This window comes from Hippoglossus hippoglossus, chromosome 4 (assembly GCF_009819705.1).
Source record: "Hippoglossus hippoglossus isolate fHipHip1 chromosome 4, fHipHip1.pri, whole genome shotgun sequence".
Classification (NCBI taxonomy): Eukaryota; Metazoa; Chordata; class Actinopteri; order Pleuronectiformes; family Pleuronectidae; genus Hippoglossus; species Hippoglossus hippoglossus.
In genome coordinates, this window is record NC_047154.1 from 16,876,671 (window position 1) to 16,901,749 (window position 25,079).

At 40.1% G+C, this 25,079-nt stretch overlaps 2 protein-coding genes and 1 long non-coding RNA gene across 7 annotated transcripts in view; all 3 read right to left on the reverse strand.

The window, feature by feature from the left end:
• The window catches only part of LOC117760417 (arf-GAP with coiled-coil, ANK repeat and PH domain-containing protein 2-like), a 46,505-nt gene extending 39,467 nt beyond the window's left edge, over positions 1-7,038 (reverse strand). For 4 of the 5 annotated variants that reach the window (XM_034583434.1, XM_034583433.1, XM_034583436.1 and 1 more), the window contains exon 1: positions 6,605-7,018. In XM_034583434.1, the coding sequence (XP_034439325.1) occupies positions 6,605-6,657 (53 nt within the window). In that variant the 5' untranslated portion in view covers positions 6,658-7,018. Of the gene's footprint in view, positions 1-6,604 lie in introns of all 5 variants that reach the window. The other variant, XM_034583437.1, reaches the window with a different exon arrangement.
• Positions 7,039-8,732: 1,694 nt separating this feature from the next.
• On the reverse strand, positions 8,733-25,077 carry ppp1r2 (protein phosphatase 1, regulatory (inhibitor) subunit 2). Its single transcript, XM_034583439.1, has 6 exons — positions 24,626-25,077; positions 17,282-17,389; positions 16,742-16,825; positions 13,746-13,846; positions 11,931-12,113; positions 8,733-11,358 (listed from the first exon to the last, which is right to left on the reverse strand). Exons 1-6 carry the CDS (start codon positions 24,754-24,756, stop codon positions 11,339-11,341), a joined length of 627 nt encoding a protein of 208 aa, XP_034439330.1. The 5' UTR covers positions 24,757-25,077; the 3' UTR covers positions 8,733-11,338.
• LOC117760421 lies at positions 12,222-13,113 on the reverse strand. Its single transcript, XR_004613675.1, has 2 exons — positions 12,499-13,113; positions 12,222-12,457 (listed from the first exon to the last, which is right to left on the reverse strand). It is a non-coding gene; the product is annotated as an uncharacterized LOC117760421 (long non-coding RNA).
• Positions 25,078-25,079: the final 2 nt, after the last annotated feature.

Consider the following 25,079-nt stretch of genomic DNA (forward strand, 5'->3'; position numbering starts at 1 on the left):
ATTCTTACACTGCCAATAACGACCCATCATTAAAAAAACGAAAGAGAGGACAAAACCCCACCTGTTAGTCAGAGCTATAGAGCACTATCTCCAGTAAAAATGAAGACATCTCATTCTTTTGCACTGATTCACTGACCAGTCTCCAAAACAAAGAGTGCAGCCTCTCTGACTGACTGTGTGTGTGTGTGTCTGTTGGCAGCAGGCCGTGTGCACTCTGCATGCAGGACTCAAGTCATTGAGCACGTTTGTAATTTACGGAGCCAGCACACGTCTTCAGTTGAGCCTGTGGTACAAACAAAGCTGGCACTTCAAAGATATAATGAGCTCACATCAAAGACCACCTGTTCTCCACTTAACTTTCCTAATCAGCGGAAGATATTTTCTATTGCAGATGTTCTGCACTTTGGGGGATTTTATTGTTTGACCTGAAATCTGTTTCCATTGTACGATCTGAACTGCTGCCTATATAGGGCATGTCATGTAGGGCTGTAATGATTAGTCAATTCATTTCCAATTAACTTATGCTTTCACCCCTATCTGTTGGTTTATTTGTTTGTCAGCAGGATTACGCCAAAACTAATGAGTGTCTTTCCACAAAACTTGGTAGAACAATGGGACATGGGCTTAGAAAGAAGGAACTCTTTCACTTAAATTTTTTGACATTTTCACTTATTTCCCAAGGACTAATTGATGGATTTTGATCAATAAAAATCAGGCATATTTAGGGGACTGATATATATATATATATATATACACACACATATATATATAAATAAGCGTGTGCGCAAGTTGTAGCAGATCCAAATAAAAATCTAGATCAAGCGGCTTTAAAGATGGTTTCATTCGGGGGCTAACCTGTAACTACGATCAATGTGTAGCTGTGATAAGATAAGGTGACCTTAGCTATAAGGCTTGTTTGGATTTAAGCGGACTGTCTGTATACTTTCTACTAAGTGCCATTCTAGTTTTGTTTTATGTAATGGTAAACTGCATATCATTGGCTTAATGACTCTTCAAGCCATCAAGAAAACAGATGACAGATTAATCAGCAATGATCTATTTCCCCCCCAAACTGAGTCATTTAAGGTTGAGTATCTGCCAGCACTGAGTCCAATCCCATATTTATATTTTCCTGCATAATACAGCTTCACACTCCAAAGTCAGCCCAAAGCCGGCTTACCTCAAAATGAGTATGACAAATCCAATTAATTTATTTCTGACAGCTTTTCTTTGATGTTTCCTAATTATATTTTGTACAGTGTCCAGCGGTGTTTTGTCATTTCTTCTTCCCTCCAGTGTTTTTGTTGTCAACACGGTCCTAATATTTAAGACAAAAATGTTGTTTGCCTTAGTGTTTTTAATTTTCAGTCCAACGCCTGCCATGAAAGCTGAATATTAGAAATTAAAATGTGTATTCCACTACACTGTAATAACAGTGGTGGCCGTGGTGAACAATTGAACACCTTGAATTTGTTACTGTGGATGGAAATGTGAAGAATGGGGTGAGCTTCAGTGCTGTGACGTAGATCCTGTGATTGTTAGAGAGCAGAGCAGTGCTGATGGGGAGGAGGGGTCCCGCTGTGGTAAAACCCACCATTAGACACACGAGCTTCAACAACATCAACGAGATGAGGTCATTACTTAAAGATAAACACTGACACAGGCTTTGGGGAAATTCTGCCTGATGTTGTAATGACTGAACATTCACGGCAATTTTTGTATTTACTGTTTATCCTCTGCCGTCCTACGTCACACACAAGCTGTAGGAAGGAAACTCACACTGAGGGGAAGGTGGAAGTCACAGCAACAGTGTTTTTAGAAATAAACGGAGTGATTGGGACTAATTTCTAATTTGGTCATTAATGTCATCTGTGTGAGCGAAACAATTTAAAACCTAACTATAAAAAATGTACAATACTTAAACTTGATTGTTGATCAATTACTTGAATGATTAATTGAATAGGATGGCCTTTCTGGCATTGATTAAAATCTGTAAAAATGTATTAAATTTTCTTTCAGTGTTACAGCTCAGATAAGATAATGGTACATGTATATACTTTATTTACTTGGGTGTACTTTCTTCTGCAGTAGCATTAAATAAGAGTATACCTCATATTTCATTAGCTGTTAATCTCCTTAATTAATAACCATTAAAAGGTAAATGGTCTGCAGCTCAATTAAATCAACCTGCAACAACCCCGGGCATGCTAACAAGCCTGTAACAGGCCTCCCAGGGGAAACTAATCAGAGTGTATCACAGAACGAGCACTCAGAGACTGATGGTGCTCTGCTGCTTCTGCAGCTGCTGTCAGTGACTCAGAGGAAACTGTGCGACCGGTGACTTCATGTCACTGGGCTCAGCCAACCTCACAATCAGCCAAACCAATCGGGAGCGAGAAATCACATTATGACGATTAGGATGAGAATCAAGAGAAACATGTCTCTGTTAATTACAGAAATGAGCTCATCTGGTCCAGGCAGTTCATGTCTACTCTGCATAAAAACATACCCACCATTCTTTTGTAAGGTTTTAGGATTCCATTCCTTGATGTGAGGCTTTCTTGAACACCCTGTTAAGGATATCATAACACCTCAGCTCCACAGATGTTACAAATATTGGTCAATGCCATGGAAATCAAGCCTTAAACTATCAATACAAATATCATGTTGCGAACATAATATGAAAAATACACGGCAGATACTTTGGGACCCTTCAGAACAGAAAGGCATATTGAATGTGTAGCAATATTTGTGTTTATATACATGTGGAGAGAAAAGCCACAGTCCTCTGAAAGGGAATTTAAAACTCTCATAGTTGAAGAGGAGTCAGGAAAGCTCTCAAGGCAGAGTCTAATGTCTACTCTCAAGTGGAAAACTAGGCTACCAGGGTTTACTGCCAAAAATACATAATTCTTTGCACTAGTGCATCTCTCCTCCGGGCTGAAAGCATGGTTTATAACCAAAGACAGCTTCCTAACTCAAATGAGGATGAGAGAAAAAAAAAAGAAAAAAGTGTGGGGTGTGCCAAATCACCACTTGAAAACAACCCTCTCTGCATTTGGGGGCTCCATATTCGCTGGCACAGAGTTGAAAGCAAACACCAAAATGGAAACAGATGTTGCAGCGAGGGAGAGCTGCTTCACACTGGTGTATATTCCATGTTTTCAACCGTTCTCTCTTTCTCTCCTGCTCTGTCCTCTTCTCTGGCTAAACATAACGAGTGGGGGCTTGGAAAAATGACATTAAAACGATGGTGGTCAAAGTGGAAAACTGCCGTGAAAACCTCAGATCAGCACCAACTCGTCAGGATGAACCCACAGTCGACTTTAAAGTCAGGAAACTTTGACAGATGACTCCAAAACAAGGCCAAAGGTCAATAAAAATATAGATAGAGATGAGAGGGAGAGATGAGGCTATGCGCTTAGCTGCGGCACCCAGCAGCCGAGGATCATGGGAAGTGGCTTCCCATCAGACTAAGTGATTTACCAGAGAGCAGAAGGTTTGTATAATGTTGGTATTCATACACCAGTATTATGAATGCTTTGGTAAATGTCACATTTTCTGCTACAACCTGTAATAAAGGTTTAATAAATATTTTCTAATAGGTGCTAATAACATTGTCTTACTTTGAATTTGCCCATGTCTGGATCAGATTTACACAGTCACAGTTGTTAGACACACTTTACAGCACAGGAACAGCTTGTAAACAAAAACAACTCTTAATGATTAATTGGAAACTGTAATTATACATGTGGACGATGGAAAACAGGTGAAACAGGTAGACATTACATAGAGAAAAAAAAATCGGTAGTGCTATTTACTTTTGCTGAGACAGAAGGTGAGCTACTGTATCATTTGTTGTAGGGTTGCAAATAATGATTATTTTCATATATGATTCATCTGCAGATTATTTTCCCAATTAATTAATAAATTGATCTAAAGATGTCAGACAATATAGTAAAAAAATTGCCAATTACTATCTTTTTAAATCCCAAATGACGTAATCAACTTGTTTGTTTTTGTCTGACTAACAGATCAAAACTCTAAAATATGCAGTTTACTAACGAGCAAGGTCAACCATGAAATCTTCACAGATGAGAAGATGGAAGTAAATAAAGTTGGCAATGTTTGTTATAAGTTCTAAATTAGCCAATTGTTTTAGCTCCAAGTTGTTTACAATATTCTGAGGGGTACATTTCATATTTATAGCTGCACATTTGACATGTGATTTCATATGTCCAATCTACATTCAATAGTTGAATTCAATAGTCTTTGGGTCTGCCTGTTGTAGTTCACTATCTATTAATGGATACTTAAAACATAAATGTCCAACTTTCATCAGGGAAGGAAGATTTGAAGTTCATGGGAAAATGGGATTGTTTATGGACTGAGAGTCGTTGGTTAAAGGTTTAACTTTCAGACAATGTGTGTTTACCACAGACTGTCTGCGGCTCAGCTTTAGTAGTTTCCTCACTTAACTGTAACATCACTGACACAGACGGCTTCGATCTTCCTGCAGTAACTCAGCACTTTCTGTTATCCACAATCGATCAAACGTGAGTGGAATTGAAGGAGACGAGACAGAAATTTAAAGATAATGGGCTAAAATAATAATTGATCCTTTACTTGGTTGGCTGACAAGACACAAAATATGGCCAAATAGCCGGGTTCTCTACTTTTCTTCATGGTTCTTTTGGTGTAGTTTTACATAAAAGAGGCATTTGTGGACGTCACTTTGGATGTTTTTGTACCATTTTTGACAATTTAGACCCAGTGACTAATACAATAATGAAAATAACTGCTGGTTGCGACAACTACAAGCACTCGGTGGTCGTGCTTTTGAAGAAATGCTTGTGAATAATAGACCAATTAGATTGTTCAGCAACATTTTCCAACCAACTTCAAGTCACACAGCTGACTGGGAACTTTTCCTTTATCCAAACCCCCAAAGGAAATGCTCAGATTAAAAAAAGATCCATTCTTCTGCAAACAACTTTCTAACATCTGTTCCTCGTTTTTTTGTGGGAGAGGATGTTGCAGCAGCAGCGGAGGGAGCAGGGTCTGAGGGAGGAAGGAGGGAGGTGCCTTCTCAAATCTCTGTACGACGCAAATTCGAGCGAAGGAGGAAGTTGAGAGCAAACATCCCATCTGACCAAACTTCTCCTTGATAAAGTGGAAGAGAAGAGTGAGTGATGATGTCAAAGCTCCTCGGAATACATCACATGATCAGCCACCACCTGACCCAACTGCTGAGGAGCTTATTTACACCAAAGTGTGGATCCATCCATTACTTAGAGGCCATACCTTCTGCTAAATACTTACTACTACTACTACTACTACTAATAATAATAATAATAATAATAACCACTGACGTATAATGAAAATAGATGGTGAGTTTTTGGATGTATTACCTACTGTGGTCAATACCTGAAAAGCTGAGTCAGTCAATTAGTCCGTCAGCTAATCATCGAAGCAATAATATTGAACGTCAGCTTCTACAATGTGAATATTTGTCACATTTACATTTTACATCTCAAAGTTTTCTTAGTCTTCTGTAATACTGAACAAAATATGTTGTTTGGGGGGGGTGAGATCTGAAATTATTAGAGTAATTGATTAGGTGATCAACAGAAAAGTAATCCTCTAGCAAAACTCTTTTGATAGTTGATTAATCAAGAAAAATGAATGAACTGATTTATTAATGTGGAAACAATGCCAAACATTCTCTAAATCCAGGCTCCAATAATAACATTTGCCGCTTTTCATTGCAAAACATCATTGTAAACTGAGTATGTTGAATTATTTGCATATTGCACATGACATTTACAGTTGTCAAATCCTGCAAAGTTTGCACATTTTTGGGAGGAACCAGGTCCTGTGGCTGCTGGGAGAGAAGTGAGGTCCATGCCCTTCCTAAAGAAACACCTACAAGAGTGCATATAACTCGAGTTATCTGAGATCATATAATTGGGTGAAGGGTATAAAATAAAAACCAGAATGGCTCTCAGTAGACTGTCTGGCTTCTATAACAGAAATCAAAAGAAGGGATGAAACTCATACACTCATTTCTGTACAGCCAGGTCCATAACATGTATCCCGAGGAGCTGCCTTTCAAAATGAATCTTTAACAAAGTGTAATGGTTTCCTCTCTGGCCCATATCCCATCCCTCCAACAAGTGGGAGGCAGATCGGTTCAGTACTTGTGCTTATGACCGTGGGGAGGTGGTTAGATCTCGGGGGACAGAGCCACTGACCCAGGGCGTCAGTTGACAAACAGTGTCCCTCAGCATGTCAGAAATGTCATTAACACCAGCCCGTGGAACAGTCTGTAACTTCCTGCATTCATATTTTAAATATGTTTACATAATTTATGTACAGCCACTGGAACAGAACACGCGGGCTCAGGCCACCGGTCAGTGAGGGTTTGATTCCCCTGCCTCTCTCCTCTGCTCCCCGGCTTCCTTACAGACCAAAATAGAAAAGTAACAGGCAGCCAACAGCTAGCTGGTAACTGCCGATTAGCGTCAGGCAGCTAACAGACTTTCCCCCTCTGTCATAAATGAATAACAACTCAAAGAAACGGGGACAAAAGCCGGACACTGACCTGAACCGCGGGGAGTCCTTCAAACACTCCTCGAATTCCACCGTGATCTTCATGTTGCTGCCGCAGTGAGTTTCTCCGCGGACTCGCTCGGTTCCTCTTTGATTAAGGACAATAATCCAGGCTCGGTCCTTCTGGCTAATTAGCTTGTTTGCTAACGTCCCCTGCGCCTCGGTCCGACCTGCTGGCTCCTCTCTGCCGCCGCTCCGTTAGCCTGCGAGCCTCTGAGCTTAGCAGCTGCCGGTGTCGCGACCACAAACAACGGGACGCTGGAGGAGTGAGATTCCCCGAGGACGAACCGGACTCGACCGTGAGAGACGCAGCGGTCCGCGGTGAAGACACGAGAGAGTCGCCCGGTAGCTGCTCCGGTCAGAGCCGAGCAGCCAGTGTACGTACTATACACACACACACACACACACACACACACACAGATCGTCTACACCGGAGAGAGGGATCACTACCCAGTGAGCTTGTGACCTGCTTCTGCTGCTGCTCCTGAGTTTAAGGAAAAGATACAAATCACCATCCTCTGATGCTAATCAAAATTTAACCTTTTTTTTAATTCATACATTTTTAAATAACAAAATAAAAAATAATAATTCAAGATTTCAAATTTAATTGGATAGATTTGGAAGATTTTTTAAATTTCTTATATAGAAAACAGTTAATGTCTCGTTTCATATGACAATATTATCATTGTGAATCGAATTTATTTTAATTTTCCATTTTGCATTCTGACAATACCCTGGAAATGCCCAGAACACAGTAAAACTAAATCAGAGGAAGATTTATGTTGGTTTTTTTTGAGAATTAAGTTGAAATGTTGAGCGACCGCAGTTTTAACCACACTGTCTCCTAAATCCTCTTCAGGATCAAGATTCTATTCAATATCTCTCTATCTCTGTATCTATGGCAGTACTGTGGTAATGGTGAGTACTTGGTGGTGTTTAGTATCAGCGCGAGCTACGAAAAAAAGGCTGGGAGTGATGCTTCTGTGTTGTGTGCACTATCTGTGGCAGAGTTGACAGGAGCTTCCTGATCCAGAGGAATTAACGTCGACACACGACAGACGCCCTGTTTCTTCTTCTACTGTTTTCTGCTGCAGACTCCTACACAAACTGATCAGACACACTATGCTCATACAAACACTGATAATACACACCATGATCATACAAACACTGTTCATACAAACACTGATAATACACACCATGATCATACAAACCCTGATAATACACACCATGATCATACAAACCCTGATAATACACACTATGATCATACAAACACTGTTCATACAAACACTGATCATACAAACACTGATCATACACACTATGATCATACAAACCCCGGTCATACAAACACTGATCATACACACTGTGATCATTCATGACCAGTGTGTCCAACATGTGTTATTTCATTCAGCAGTGGAGAATAATCCTGCGGTGATTTGCGCTACAAACGTTACGTTGCGGTTGAATGAAAACGGCAGATGATGCGTTCAGGCTCAGTTGTAAGAACCCACACTACACCAAAACATGCGCACGAACACGGACCTCTGCTTCATCCTATTGGAATTACTGGAAAGTCAACAAGGAGACAGATGTGTTGAGTTCCAGCGCCACCTGACGATCAGAGCAAGGCACTGCCACACATCACAGGAAATTAAACCAACAGATTTTAAATACAGTGCTTTATCAAAACAACTGCGGCCTTGAGGGTAAAAACAGCAAAAATTTGACAACATACAATATTTCAGATTATTGTAAAACTGGGATTATTCAACAGTTGTTTCCAAACATGTTGCTTTATTTATTTTTTATTATATCCAAGACCAAAACATATCTTTCTTTCTTCATGGAGCCTGCTGAGTTTTATAAGAATTAGTTTGATAAACAAGCATGGCTGACTCATGTAAAGATTAAAACATGCTAATTGCTAATTGGCACATAATCGCAGACCAAATTCACTTAGCTTCTCATCTAAATCAATGACAAGAGAAAAGAGGAGAAAAAAGATTCGCATTTCTTCTGAAGGCTTCAGTCAGGGACAGTGTCAATGAAATCTGATCACCTGCAGCATTCAATCTTTAGGTCTCTTACACTTCCGATCAAACATAAACCACAACAGACAGCGGTTCCTAACAACATCTGTTTAATAATAGACGAAACAGAAACAGAATACACACGATCTGATGATTAAGAACATGCAGACGGGAAATGCAAACAAAAACCTGGATTAAATATCCACATCTTGGGACAGACAGTGCAATAATGGGACTGCTTAACAGTCTATCGTTCTTGGAAAACAAACCGAACAAGGAGAAAACGGTGCAAAAAACAAAGCGTGAGACTGGACAGAAAACAGTAACATGGAGCATAGCCGTTCATTTTACACACATGTACATAAATGCATAAGAGGCACATTTGACAGGTTATAACCACCTACGGCGGTGATCACATCAGTCATGTTTCAGACAGTCTTGTCCTTTTTGTCTCAAAAGAGAAGATAAAACTATCACCTCAGCCTCTCCTCAATTTTCCTTTCTTTCCGTTTACGAAGACAACAACAACGATGTCGATATGTTATTCAACATCATATTCCTGTTTTTCTACAACAATCGTGTCATCGTGGATGTTTTGTCCGCTAACTAGAGTCGAGGGTTCTTGTTGGTCGGTGGAAATAAAGTAAATAAAAGTATTTTCTTTCACCTCAATCATGGTGATAAAAAAAACAAAAGCCACCAAATACTATACAAGAAAGAAAAATACTGCCAATGGACATTTGCAGTTGTCTTACTGTTTGTTGTATTTGTATGATCTAAAAAATCTTAACACTTCCGCTCACAGTGAAGAATTAAAGGGTCAGAGGAAAATTTTAGAAATCACAACACAAGATGCACTCCGATACATTTCATGTCACACGTTTGTCTCTGGGCGTGAAGTCATATGGTGTGAATTGTGGATAATTCTCCACAAACTTAGTTGACATTATTTTAAATGCAAAGTTTAGGTTTGAACCACAATAAATTGTTTTGTTATTTTAAGACTTGACAGCAACTTTCTTGACACTTGTAAGAACCTTAAACATAAAAAAAAAAAATCCTTGAAACACCCCCTCTAGTGGTTTAACTACACCACTAAATCCTCTTTAATTAAAATCAGTAGCATCAATAAAGAAACTCTTTCTTTGACATTCCAGACACTAACAAGTAGATCGGCCATTAAATTAAGCATCATGTCATATAAGACAGGTGAGAAACTAAACCCAAACTATTATATTGTCCCTGTCTCACAATAACTTACTCACAGATCCTGTAAAATGAAGCTCACAAGATGAAAACGCACAACTTCTCCAAGCAAGGGAACAGTGAGCACTGGTTTGTTCTATGTCAGATCTACACAAGAGCCTGGTTTTTAAAGCTGTAACTTGTTAAAAGACAGAAGCCATTCCCTATAGGACACTGTCCAGTTTATCAGTAGCATGTGTTACACCTCAAGTGAGGGACTTCACTACGGTCCCCTCCTATGAACTTAAAATGCCTTCAGTGCTGACATCTCTACCAGGAAAAACCTTTATTTTACCAACATGTCCTGCAATCATCTTTCACAAAATTACTCATGGACAGGAGAAAAAGGAGGAAATGAAAATTTAAACAAGTGGATTCAATTGAGTAAAACGGCCTTGGATCTGGTCCTATGAGGTGTGCATGTTTGTAAAATTGCCAGAATTTGAAATGAGGTTTGGTGTGATGCTCTCGTTTGTAAATAAATAGCACTGAGGCAAAGTGCCAATGAATGTAGTATTTAAATCTGAGTTGTTTTAACTTGATCTTGGGGGAAAAGCCTTTTTACTGTGAGAAGCACAGACACTAACATACATATCAGTTAACAGTGTATGTTTTATGAAATTCAGATTGTGTAGGCTAAGTTGTCATTTACTGAGAAACTAATATACAGATGCTAAATTATTGTGTCATCATAACACCATTATGTCATGTAAAGTGAAATAATCCTATTCTGATGGCACAGCATTCTCACCATATATCAGGATGTGAACAGGGGTGAAAAATAAAGAGAAAGACAAACAACTAAACTGATCTTAATTTTGTCCAACTTTTATCATGAGAAGAACTGAAGGTGGAAAACTGCAGCAGAGTGGCGGGTCACACAGCAAAACAAAAATAAGAGCGCACCAGGCACATGCGCTTTCGTCATGTCTCAGAAATGTCTTCCGTGAGGCTGTGGGATTTCCCCTAGCGAGCTCCAAGGCTGGCATAGTGGCTCCGCAGCCTGCAGAGGGACTGAAGTGGCCAGAGGACAGTTCTGGTTTTCAGACTGTTTATTTTTCTTTCCTTCTTTTTTTTGAAAAGGCCTTCAACCTCCTGTCAAGGTCAGAATCACATATTCCTCAGTCCAGACGAGGTGGCCGGAAAAAATTCTTGGCAACAGGAGAGAGAGGAGACGGGGCCAACAGTCTTCACTTGCGTGTTTGTATTGATTCTGGAAGGTAAAAAAAAAAACTGTGTGCTTGAAGGTCAAATTGCACAGTTCTATGGAATAGTAGAGACAGACAGGTGACCGTGAGGTTATTGGCTGTTGAGAGGCATTGTATGGGTGCTGAAGCGCTGTGTGCTCTGTGGCACAGCGCTGAGAACACAGAGCGCAGTAGCATCGTCTGTCTGGATCTAGAGCTGACACACACACACACACACACGGGGTAAAGGTGGGAGAGAGGCCTTGTCTACGAGTCCAGAGAATCAGCTGGGAGAAAAAACAAGAGACAAAAAGGCAGACATGAGATTTAAAAGAAAATCTTTTCTCCCAATAGAGGAACTGGTGGAGATCATGAAAAAATGCAAAATCTTGTTTGTTTGTGCACTAGACTGAAGCGTTTCATTCTCGAGATAAAGCCTCTCCACTTGCCAATAGTTATTAGGCAATAGTTAAGACTCCAGCCTTGGGGTCATAGATTTACCTTTTGTTAAGAAATAATAGTAGAAATTTCTAGAAAGGGTTTGCAATACTGGATTTAGCAGATGAAACAATTTGGAGTTATAATAGAACTTTTAGACAGTTAAACCTGCTCCCGATGCACAGTTGTGTGAGAAACTGAACCACAGTGTGGCACAAACAGCAGCCAGTTGTTTCATTTAACGACATCCACACTGACAGCCTGCATCGGTGCACAAAGACATGATTTCTACTCAACCCAGCGACATTTTGAATTTGTACTCCACTACACCTCTTTCCACACACTGAACAACCTACTGGACTGGAAACTGTCCAAATAATTTATCCAGACGTGCACAGGAACACAGTCTCCCTCTCTTTACCTTCCTGTGGTGGGTCGACACTGATCTCCTCCTCCTCCCTCGCCTCTTCTGTGTCGTCCCTCATCTCCTCGTCTGCATCCTCGTCCTCTTCTAGTTCGCTGGCGATGAGCTGTCTGGCCAGCTTGATGTTTAGGCCCTCATTGTAGTGCATCTTCCTCATCATCTGAAAATTGTTCTTTTTGGCTGCAGGGGAAGTGACAAGTTGTACATAGAATTAGCACCTTGCAGTTAGAAGCCTGCACCAACCAGTTATGGTGTTAAAACATGTCCAGAAAAAAAAACAATATGTGGCAAAACATTATGATGTAAAAGTTAAGTTGATCTTTCAACTTTTAGATATGAAATTGAATTGCTTTATAATTTTGTCCTGTTTGACTTATGTATAAAAGTGATTCCCTCAAAGGGTTCCAGGGATAGTGGGACACACTGTACTGCTGGCATAATGCATCCTTGGGTTCAACTTGTTCATCATTCCCCTTAGAAAGGTTGCTGCATGCATGTACTTTTCCCGCATTCACACATCATAGCTACAAAGTAAAACCTCCTGAGTCTCTATAGTTTATATTACTGACTTACTTTGAAAGGGTTCAAATGTAATTAGGACACAGTGATGAGTCTTCAGTTTTGCATTCATATTAATAGTAACTGTACTGAAATGCATTTTAGAACTGCAGTGCAGTTCCTGGAGAATGGGTGTGATGGTTGTGTTGAAATGACTGTACTAATCAGAGTATATTGAGTATTTTGTGATGTTCACATTAAGAGCTAAACATGAAAAAATACATGCATAAAAATATTCCTTCACCTTTCAATTTTCTTTAACCTGAAAAAGGAATGTGCATGTCTTCCTCTACAACTCTAACACTGGTGTTATAACTTTCAATGGGTGGCACAGAGTGGCGTGTTTTGAAATGTGTGTCATGAACTGCTGAAGCAGCAGATCTACCATTGGAGTACATTGACTGGATTTGCAGTTTCCAGACTGCTCCCCTGCTTTTACCTGCATAGTTCAGATACAAATATGAAATAACTGGCAGGCTTGGAACTGTTATACAGCTCTACTGACCACTTTGCATCTGAGAGGTGTGTGTATACAGAAGAGCAATGTCAAAGAACAGTCAAAAGCAACCCGATACTCTGTATGCGTGCGTATGTGCAAACTCCAGCCCTTTCCCAAACCAATCCCTCTCCATCAGCACTTCCCTATATTTTGCATTAGTTAACCTTTTGGCAACAGAGGACACTGTGTTTTAAAGACACTTTATGTGCGTTCTCTCCGCCACCTAACATGGTTTCTTGCTGGGAGCAGGTGGGGCTGATTGTCAATTGCTAGGATCTTCAGCATTGCTGCATTTACAGACAATAAGTTATAATACACCCTCTGAGCAGCAATACTTCTTCAGGGCAGAAAGGAGTCTTCACTGACTCAGTATTGAAAAGATATCTGCATCTCTCTTCAGTAGAAGTAAAGAAGTAATAGAAATAGAGGCAAAACAAGAGTTCACATTGATGTCGCTTTCAACTGCAGGAGATCTTGGCAAGAAGAGAAATGAAGTTTGATCTCTCAGTTGTTAAACTGTTGTTTATAATGCTAACAATGGCTGTGTAGAAATAGCAAAATGCTCACAAATACCCGCTTTGGAGAGTGGCTATATGTGCACACCTGCTACGAAAAAAGAAATAAGTATAGAGATGGATATAACTCTCTTGTTTAGCTGTTAACACAACATGATGTCATGATAAATTATCATACTAATATTCCTCTGAAACTAGATAAATAAAGGTAGCACTTGGCACGGACGAGTTGGTGTTTACCTTGTTCTTCAGGAGTCAGCTCCTCTTCCTCCTCCTCACTGCTCTCTTCCTCTTCCTCTTTGTTCATGAAGCGAGGGTCTGAACCCTCTGCTGCAACAAGCCTTTAGAAGACAACAGACACAGACATAAAATAAGTACACACATTTTCAATTAACTGCCTCTTTGGATTAATTAAATTCACATTTTACCTTTTACTCTGCTGTGTTATTATCATTTTAAATGAGCACAAAACTAAATAAAAATAGGAGATCAGTAGCAACCCCCCCTTCAGTAATTGAGGAGAAAGTACCAAAAAGGCCTACGATAGAGAGACAGACATTGGAGGAACACAGATGGAGAGATGTTAGGTAAGGGGGAGGAGAGAGTAGGCACAGTGAGGGTGTGTGAGTACTCAAGCATGAAACAAAAATAACAAGAGTTACGCTCCTCATCTCTCATGCTCATAAAAAGCTTCAACAGCCGAGGACAATGTGAATAATGGTTCATGGCTCGATGGATGGTTGTGAATATGTGGAACTGCCCCGGGGAAGCTACACATTTATTGCACTTCTGCTCATCTCAACTGGCCTGATTCAGCCAGGGAGAGAAGACTGTCTATGTTGCTGCAGTTTCAGTGTCAGATACACAAAGTGGATGGAGGCAGAGACAGGAAGGAAGAGATGAGGTGTAACTGATGCAGTGATTCAGGTGACACAAGAACAAGAGGACGGAGGAGAAGAGCAACGTTTTTACCATCTGGATGGTTTAGTGTAAAACAATGGAAGGCACTCTTTGCGGACGTAAACAAAAGGCAGCTAATTGACTTGCAAGCCCGGAGCTAATCACTATCTTATCTGTGGCATACACACACACACACACACACTCAAACAAGCTCATCCCATCCCTGCATCAACCCACTTATGTAAGCACCGATGGCCGACAGCAAATACACTTCTCAAGCTCCTATGACCATCCAGCAGACAGCTCCCGGTGATAGTTGGATTGGTTCTTCACACAGACCTAGAAAAAGACTTTAGTTCAAAGGTTCAGGGTGAGGCTGCTCCCCTAAGAGAGTGAAGATGTTATTCACAGTCCTGCTCCACTTCTGCTTTGGCTCACTTACAAGGAATTATTCTATTGAAACACTATGTTATTAACTTTTTTGATGAAGCACTTATTTTTTAGTATGTCCTTACAATTTATTTCGCTGGCCGATATCGGTATCAAAACAAATAAATACTTAGTCCTAAATTTCAGTATCGACATCGTTCCCAAATTTCTATTTACAGATATGGTAACATATTAAGCCACAGCAGTCACTCACAAAACAAAGAATCTTTTTTAAGCTAAAATTTCCATTTAAAGCGGACAACAACACGACAATGCACATTTATTCTAGTCGGATCATTAATACTTCGTTATCGTTCGTTAAAAGATAATCTGGATACAGCAAAATGTCCTTAAATACAAACTATGGGGTATTCATAAGCATGTTTTGACTGACAGTTTTCACTGTCAGGTACCCTGTAGCATAATAACGTTTTTGATACAGTTGTTGAGCAGCATGTCCACTGCAGCCGGTATGATTTAAAGCTGTTGCTCACATTGCATAACTCTTTTTGTCCCCTGGAATTCAAGCCCATTGTTTCAGGATCAGCAGCTTGTGTGGCTGAGAGAAAAAATGCAGGAAGCTGCTCAATGAAAAAAAGAAATGCTGTCAGATGACGTTAAACAAACATAAGCAGTTTTCAGATATGACCTGTGGGTGATGTCCGGAGAATTGGGTCCGGACTTTACCCGGACCTTGCCTTTCACACATGCACAACGCAGCGGGAGGTTCTCGACATAGACGTATTCACAACAGCAACAAATCCTCCGCATTATTTTGGCGTGAGGTGGAGCAGCCAGACCCAGCAGAGAAAGGAAGTAATGTATTAATTCTGCTGCGGAGATCACATGATCATGCTTACAGCACCCCTATACCGTCACCAGTTCTTATCACTACAAACACTCTTGACATCTTCGTCGGTGTCTTCTATGTGTGTGTCACCACTTTTCACCAGGAGATATTTGTTTTCTTTTTTTCAGTTTTGCGTCTGTCGCACGTTAGACGCGTCATCAACCTTTTGAATTTGCATCTGCTCCCTCTGTGACCTTAAGATATCTCCACCTACAGTGCAAGCCCCTGACGTAACAGAGCTGCAGTGAGAAGTCTTTTCTCGGTGCTCAATCAGAAGTCTGAGAACATGACACATTTACTGCCTTTACCAGGGTTCTCTCAGCTTTATTCTTCTCTTTCAGCAGAAAGTGGATGACGTTTGTCAAGATACATTTAGTGAATCCAGCCTGGAGCATTGTCAAAGCAGTGCATTCTGCGAGTGAGTGCCTTGCCCGCTGTGTGTGCCAGCTGTGTGTGCGTAGACTACAGTAGATGACACAACCCTGCCTGTATAACTGAGGCTAAAGCTGGACAATAGCATTGAGCTGCTGCAGCACTGGATACCTGCCGACCTTAATCCAAAAACTGCCTCTGGGGTGTGCAGTACAAGAGATTCTTTTATACCAGAGTGTGAAACATTAACAGCTAAGAAAAATAAATCTAGAATAAAGGATAAAAAGACACCCATGTGTTTGGAGAAGGGGAAATAACGTTTCTACAAAAGTGTGGTCTTATAAAGTATTTTCAAAAATGTTTCTTTGTGTAATGTCACAATAAAGTGGCCACTGAGTGTCTTAGGACGTCAGAGGCTGAACAGTAAAATACTCCTTATCAGTTAAAGATATGAAACATTCTTGTTTGAGGAAAAGGACATTGGACTGTGTCAAGGTGTGGCTTATCAGGGCACCTGAGAGCACATTTTCCCTTTTACATTCCTCCTTCACCAAACCTTTAAAATGCTACACATTGTACCAGCAACTAGAAAGATATTATAACCTCAACATCCTTCCTGTCATCGCTTGCTTTCTCCTTTTCTCTCTACCTCCGTTCTTGGCTTGCACTCAGGTTTCATTCTTACTTTGATGCCAGGTCATCGGCTGCAAGTCCAGCGTGGCTGTCCGAGTCACTCAGTGCGCCCTCATCATCGTCTTCCCCCACCATCCTGAAAGAGAGGAATTAACCAAATAAAGATAAGTGGATAATGAGGTGAGTGGGGGAAGGATTAAGCAGGAAAGAAAATATAGAAGGTCACGCTGACTGAGAGATGGAGAGAATAGGAGGAGAGGAAAGGGGACCATGAGGAGAGATAGAAGAAAGGTCTGTGACTAAGGTGACCTTCCCTGCAGCACACTGACATATTGGATTACAGACCTGCTGAGACACCCCTGTAACACCAACACAAACACACACACACACAAATACACCAACCTAACTGTACAATTAAAAAAATACTTAATCATCATCTTAAAAAAAATATGAAATGTTCTTAATGGAAATATTTTAGTGTTGACACAGGTAAGCATTTTTGCAAGGCTCAATTAAATGAATGTCTTTGAAACAAACTATAAAGATTAATTTAATTTAAACAGTTATCAATAGAAACAGACAATGCTCTGACCTGTTGTAAGGTGTGCTGGGTTCGTCTATCTTCATCAGGCCGTAGTCTTTGTCGGCTGGATGGTACGTGGCCAGGATGTTCATCTCATCCCATTTCTGCGATTTCTTCCTGTAAACGGATTTAAAAAAGCTATGAGATGAAATTGACGGACATTTGATGTGGACCACCGTGCACCAGCTACTCACCCACAACCACATCCTCCAGGGAGTAGAGCAACCCGATTTAATCTAGGACTGAATGTGCCCCAGTTTCCTCTGACTGTATTATTTTGGGAACATGTAGATTAAAAAAAAAAAGCCCCACAAATGTCATCGGCACAGATTTGGATTCCTCAGATTTTCAGGAAATGACACGGTGTTTGCTTTTGTGTCAAGGTAGTGGGATAGAGGGGGTTGAGCAACTGTCAGATTGAGGTTGAAAGTTTATCAGATATTTGATACAAATGCTATTACAAGAGTTGATTTTTTTAAACAAACCGGTTTCTAATCCCCCATAACCTCATCTGGGGAACAAGTTTGTCACCTCTCCATCAGGGCATTTTGTTCACAATCACACTAATCCTTGCTGCACTTTCAAATCAGAGGAAATGAACAGAAACAAATAATAAATAAATGAGAAATTCTTTTGGATAGGATAAAGAGAACACCTGCCATTATATTGTAGGGGAGATGAGGTGGATCTTTGTCCAAATGTTTGTTTCAACTGAAAGAATATAATTGATTATCCTACAGTAAATTGAAGTATGTATTTCACATCTTTCTAAATTTATGTCATTTGGTTGCTGTTGCCTCACTCATGTCTTCGTTTCTTTATTATTTATTTACTATTTTACAGTTTAATGTCCCACCTTTTTTATTTTCCCATTAGCACAGTGTTTACTTATGCATTCTTTTTAAATACTTTCAATTTCTAAACTGTCTGAAACCTAACATTATAAATCTACTTGGCTCTCCCTCCCCTCTCCTGCCAAGGTACTGTACATCAGCCTTGACCTTGTTTATTGACCAAAAGGTTGTGTATCATGGGAGACGGACAGGAGGTGGGAGAGAGGAGAGGTTAAATCCTCCGCCTGCTGTTACGAGCCAGTAGAGCTCCCCTACCTCTCTCCATCACCAAAGATTTACCAAATATGCAAATAATATATTTTGCCCGACATGGAGCAGCAAAGAAAGGACAGTTCTCAAGACCCAAGATTACCTGCCAATCACAACAAGTCTAAGAAACCAATTTTCCTTTCTATCATTGTCCTACATTGCAAACTGTATGTCTATGACACAACCTACAGTTTTTTGATGGAAAGTTGTGTGTCGTACACTATTATGCTACCAATAAAAAACAGAAATTGGTTAATAAATCAATCTTTCATGTTGTGGATGCTGAACCAAGTTGATTTATAGATGTTACACCAACCTTGACAGTTTACATTGGTATTTAGCTTTACGTCACAATCTTGCACAGAGCTACATGAGTGGATTCAAAGGGCATGTGTATACAACTGAAAAGCAGCCTGGAATAAAAACAATGCTTTAAAAATATTTCCTAGTGATAAAATCTACAATCCCTTCATCAAATCAAACTGGCACACCAGAAAAGATAAATGTAATATACAGCAAATTAGGGATCACTACGGAAAGAAACCTTCCATTCAGTCAAGTTTGAAAGGTTCCACTCGGTTAATGTATTTCCTTGTTGACTGAGAAACAGCTCAGTAAACAGGCAGACATACAGGCCAAGGCTGTTGCTCCAGATAAAATGTCCTTGACCAAAATACTGATCATTCTATTAGATCAGCTATAATGTTGTATGTGTCCTTTTCTGCAACACATATAAAACTACGAAACCCAAATAGAGTTTCTACCTTAACAAACACATACAGCCAACATGAGTTTGTTCTGTCTGTGTGCACGTGGGTTTGCTCTGAGTACTCTAGCTAATTTCCACGTTAGAGAAACATGCAGCTTAGGGGAATCAGAGGCTCTAAATGGCTTGTACATATCAGTGTGAGTGTGAATGTTAGTTTTTCAATATGTGTCCACCTGCGATACACTAGTGACCCATTCAGGGCTCCAGTTCCCCTAAGACCCTCTAAGTACAAGTGGTATAGATAATGAGTTGATTGAAGATTTTACCAGAGACTATTAGGACTTTGTTCAAGGGTGAATTTGTTTTCACATTCAGCTTCTTAACAGCTGCGATAAAAGAAACTGCCTCAGGAGTCAGATCAGAAAAAAATATCCAGACAAATTCAGTCACTAGTTTTCTAGTTTCCTCAACTTTTTCTAAAGCAAGCTCAGGCACCATTCATACCTAACAAAAACATGGGTCTTAGGTGATCTGATCAGTTTCACATCTGGAATTAGAAGGCGTCTCCAAATGCGGATGAACGGCTCTCATTTCCCTGCTCGATATGTAAATAAACACCGCTCCTGAAATATTTTCTGCAAAAAACAGCAACTCTGTGTTAACATCATGGTGGGTGTTACTGATCGTGTGGACCTTCACTCTGGTGGGTTTTCGATTACACAATCCAGAAGCAGCCCACCTTGTTCTACTTCAACTGAACTGATGCTACCCTTGAATCCACTCTGGTCCATTCAGAGCAAATCATCACAAAAACTGTAAAACAATGATGATGTACCTGCTTTTAAAAAGTTTTTTTAAAAAAAAAATCAGACAGCACCAACCACTAGCACACACTAAATAGAGCTGTATCTCTTACATGATGATGACAATCTCGAGGTTGGTCAACAGCTGTGACATAACGCTGTAGGGAAACTCATTAAACAGAGTGAATCATCACTGAGATGAGCTGTGCTATCAGGTAGCATAGTAAGACAGGAAAGGGGAAAAGGTCCAGCGTGTGTCCTGCTCTCCACACTCCAGACTGCAGCAGTTATGGGAGACAGTGGCTGAAACTGAGATGCACAAAGTATAACGCTGGTACCACAAACTGTATCAAACCAAAAACAATAGGGAGGGAAATTAATATCAGCCTGAGGGATGATTCTAATAGATTTTACACGTCAGTCTTTCACGCCAAATAAACATTAATTATATTAATTATTATCCTGTCCATAAAAAGGCAAGTAACTTTGGTTGAGAAACATGGATATGTGTTTTCAACTTATTCCATGTTCGTTATTTAATGTTTTTAAGAAAATAAACATTTATAAACATAAACTTAACTAAAATGAGTAAGCATTGATTTTACAGGTTTCTTTTAAAGTGCTGTCCCACTTTTGCTTAAGCACATAAATGTCAGAAATTATATTTTGATTGACCAATAATTTTTAAAAAATGCAGATGTCCAACACTGCAACTTAAATTTTTGAGGGCCCACTTGATCAATGATTAGCAAAATAACCAATGTTTTGGTTTTACAGCATGATTATCTTTTCTTTCCTAAAATTATTTTCTGTATGAGTATCTCTGATTATTCCGGCACTGTTTGGTAAACAACACAAGTACCAATCACTGCTCTTTAAGCCTCCACAGTCGGCAGTTGCTCAGTAAAGGATTACATGAAATGACAGATATCCAACTAGATTAAGGGAGTAAAAGAGTTTCTTGAGCTCCTGTCATCTCTCCATACGTAAGAGAAAAGGGGCTTCAGGAGAAGCGGATTAAAGAGGAGGGACTAAAAACTGGATACACTCAACACATCAGTGGATATAAGGTCATGATGTGGAAACATATGATGCCTGCTACGAATTACAAAGTAAGTAAAGTAAGTCACGTCAGTGTTGGTTGTTGCATATCTAAAATCTGAATTAAGCCAAAAGGCCAAAACCTCCAGGTAGAACAATATAAAAAGGTCAAATGTTTCTCATTGTATTAAAATTACACCAATATTTCTTCCTCTGTATTAAGAATACGACCGATAATGAAGAGGTACTACCCAGTACTCAGTTTCACTGCCTTGATGCTCTTAATCCTTATAGACCGGAGGTGTTCACCTGACACCTGTTGATTCTGGCTTTATAAGCCCCAGATAACTGTGTTAATTGTCTGTGCCGTCAGTCAACTTCAACTGATCTGCACACAGGAGGATAAATGGTCTGAGTGTCCACATTATGGAAAATCAGAGATTTGCCACCTGCCAGTCAAACTGTCCATCAAACAGTCAGGATGAGGCTTGTAAGACAGTGAAGGAGAGATTGAGTTTCATGGAGGCATCCATGAATTATATATGACTGGGTGTGATGTTCATACATCACAGTTAACTAAATAATAGTGGAAGATTGAAAGGATAACAAAAAGTCTTCTCAAGAAAAAACAAAAGGCCTTGTAGTGCCCAACCATACCACAGGAGATAAGGTTTATGTGATTAACATTCATGTACAGTGGAATATGTATGATTTCAGTTTATCCTAAACCTTAGAAAACACTAAATGTGTTACCTCAGTTAGCCTTTGTAGAGTAGGATAAATATGGAAGTTACAAGGGAAATACACAAATGAAACACGAGGGATACATACTGTATGTTCCCAACTTCCAGTGTCCTCAAGGGATAATGGCAGTTTTACTTTATCCTAGTATCTTCATATGTTTATTTACAGGATGCACAATCATTTTGAATATGTATTTGGTTGACTTCTGCAGATTGTGATTGTCTCCACTAACAATAGAGTGAATAAAAACAGGCATCAAGAGAGCTGCACTCTACTGACTGTGAGCACTGAGGGTTACATCTACTGGGTGATGCTGTGACCAGAAATCTATGGTGGGAAGCTGAATTGTTTGACAGATGGTAGACCAAATGAATGCCGTGTGGTAGGTATTTGTCAAGCTAGTTCAGGATATCCTCTGGGGACTGTAGAATGAGCTACAATGCAATGTGATACGTTTCCCAAACACACGTGAAGCTGATAAGGAAAAACCTGTCTGGGCTGTTGCAACGCTCAGAGTGAGCAGTGTTGTCACACCAGAGATGACATACATATATATCATAAATTAAAGAGCCAGTTACATTATCAGAATTTTTGTATAATGTCATGCCTTCAAATCTCCTTCATATGAATGTATTATTGACTTGGAAATCAGAGATAACTTAAATGTTTCATAATGTGTTTTTTTACTGAATACCTAATTAAAAAGCAGCCACATTGCTCAATACCACCTTTTCTAAAATATGACTAAATTGTCAAGAACACAACCTAATTCAACAGCATCACTCTGCATGTTCAATTTCCTGAGGAAAGAGAAGGGACGGAGAGTTGGCTATGGCAAAGTAGAGCTTTGAAATGACTTTATACAGGGGTCAGTGATCTGGAGTGTTGTCACTCTGCCACGGTGTCTTTGACATCAATTCATAGGACAAGTCAAAGGTCCAGAGAGAGAAGTCTATGGATTGGGTGCTTGGATGCGCACAGAATTCTTACAGCAAAGCTTTTTCCTCAAGTTTCTCAGTTGACTTATTTTTTTTTTTAAATCAATACAGAAAAAAAATCTTGATTCACTAATAACCATCCTTCATTGGCTTGATTTCTCACGCTGCAGCTCAGACGGTACTATTGCTAATGTCTGGACCTGCAGGCATGAGAGAAGCAGCGGCAACAAAGAATGATAAAACACACATTCAACTTAAGTTACCTTCCAAAGTAACTGGCAGAAGTATAACATGTGCTGTGACATATGTTGTAGATTGATTGCAATAGTTTTCAAATTTGCATTAAATCTAATTTTTTTAATCAAAATAAGAACTCAACTAATGATTCAACCAAACTCCACTGTTGTTTCAGAGAGATGCCAACTTCCAGCTCTTGTCAACCGGACCATAAGGCCATGCACCAATTAGGCAACAGAACAGCTGATTTAGCAGTCGCACATAAGTCTTCACAGTCTGTATTTTGGCAGATCTGTTGGCACACCAGTTCATTTTCCCTGCAGTGCTCTTGACCTCATCCGAAATGTCCTTAGTGTCATCGAACACGCTTGATATTTCAGTCAAGCATCCTCTGCCCTGTTGTGCCCTGGCCAGCATCAGGATTGAGGTTAAGCAAAGCAATGTGAGATGTTTTCTGCCTACACATCTACAAGTGTAGACTAATGGGCATGTGACATGCTTTCAGGAAACAGGGGATTGACAGGAAATATAATAGTTATGGTAAATAATAAGATGAGAAGAGTCTTGTTCAGAGGCTTGTTTACCACAGAAAAGCTGTCAGTGGCACACTTAACATCAAGAGTTTGATGCCAGAGGCATAACTTGCTTTGTTTACCTGCTCAGTCATCATGACTCAGACTATGAGCAACACAATACCATTTGAACTGGAGCAACAAATTAAAGAGCACAATACCATAAAATGGCATAAAGTGGCTATTTGCAAAAATAAGCACAGGTCTTCTTCATTCTCATGCAAACTGTAGCACGCCATGTATCATGCATGTACTGTTTGTCTTACAATAAACTAGGGCTGCAAAGACTTGACTGGCACTAATTGATTGACAGAGAAATAATGAGCAGCTATTGTAACGGACCATTAATCATTTCCCTTATCGTTCAAGCAACAATTGTGAAAAAAGGCTTTACATTCAATTATTATCAGCACTTTTGTTTTATATTTGTTGACATTTCATTGCACCAAGTGATAAACAGACTGAAATAATAAGATCAATTGATATTAAACGTAATGTTATAAAAGTTGTAGCCTTACAATTTACATTGCACGCAAGCAGCGTCCATCCTTTCTCATTTTAATGATTTAAGATAATTCAATTTACAACAGTGACAGCTTAACATGTAACTAAATGTGATATTATGGGTGGTAACGAATAGCATAAATTAATGGTTGTATGAGGACTTGAAAATATGGAGTCATCTAAATTTAAACCATTTAATATCATATTATATAACACAACATGTAGATGAGAGCACTTCAGTTCAGGATGGTGTTAATTTGCCCTATTATGGTCATCACTGCATAAGGGTTGACACTGTGTTTTTAAACTATATCTTAACTAGTAGTTGACTCGTCAGTCAGAGGTTTTTTTCTCATAGTTTAATGTCTCTAACAATATGATTGGTAGTTTTCAACCGTTATAATACATTTAACACATTTGCTAACGAAACAAGCTAACCAGACACAATGAGTAAACGTTAGCTCTTGGTAAAAAAAGATATTGATATATGAAGATATTTTTCGTGGAGAAGAAGCCATTAGCTAGTTTAAAAGTTTTATCACGGGCACCACACACACACTGTGGGTTGACACAAACAGCCCGAGCGGTGACTTTCTATGTTGCTGTCAGTTAGCCTGCACGTTACAGAAGCTAACAAGTTTTTAAGCTAGCTAGCGTTACCGGGCGGGCGGACCTCACGGCGAGCTGGAGGGGGGAACTTACTGCGGGTCGTCCTCCGAGAGTCCCGGGGCTTGTTCGGGATCCTCCGGCGGCAACTCGTCGGGCAGAGACTTGACGCCTGTGACGCTGTTCTTGTTTTTCAGGATGCCTTTTATCGGCCGAAGGGCTGCCATTCCCACACGCAGTCTGTCACACCGGCGGACTGAATGGAACCGACTGGACCGTTTCTCTTCCAGCTGCTGTTGTGCGTTCTCTAAATGTCCGCCTCTCAGTTGTCAAAGACCGCTTCGGTTTCAGAAGCGTCCCCGGTCATAACTCAGTTCAGCTCCGGAGGCTCAGGGGGAAGCTAGGCTGGGTCCTGGCGGTTCAGCATGTCTGCTCACCGGCTGCTGCTCTGACTGCTGGCGGGGAAACAGCTCCACCAGCAGGACTGCGAGGCTCCGGGATATCGCGAGATCTGCTGAGACCGTGCTGCCTTCACGTGTTTGGCTCAGAT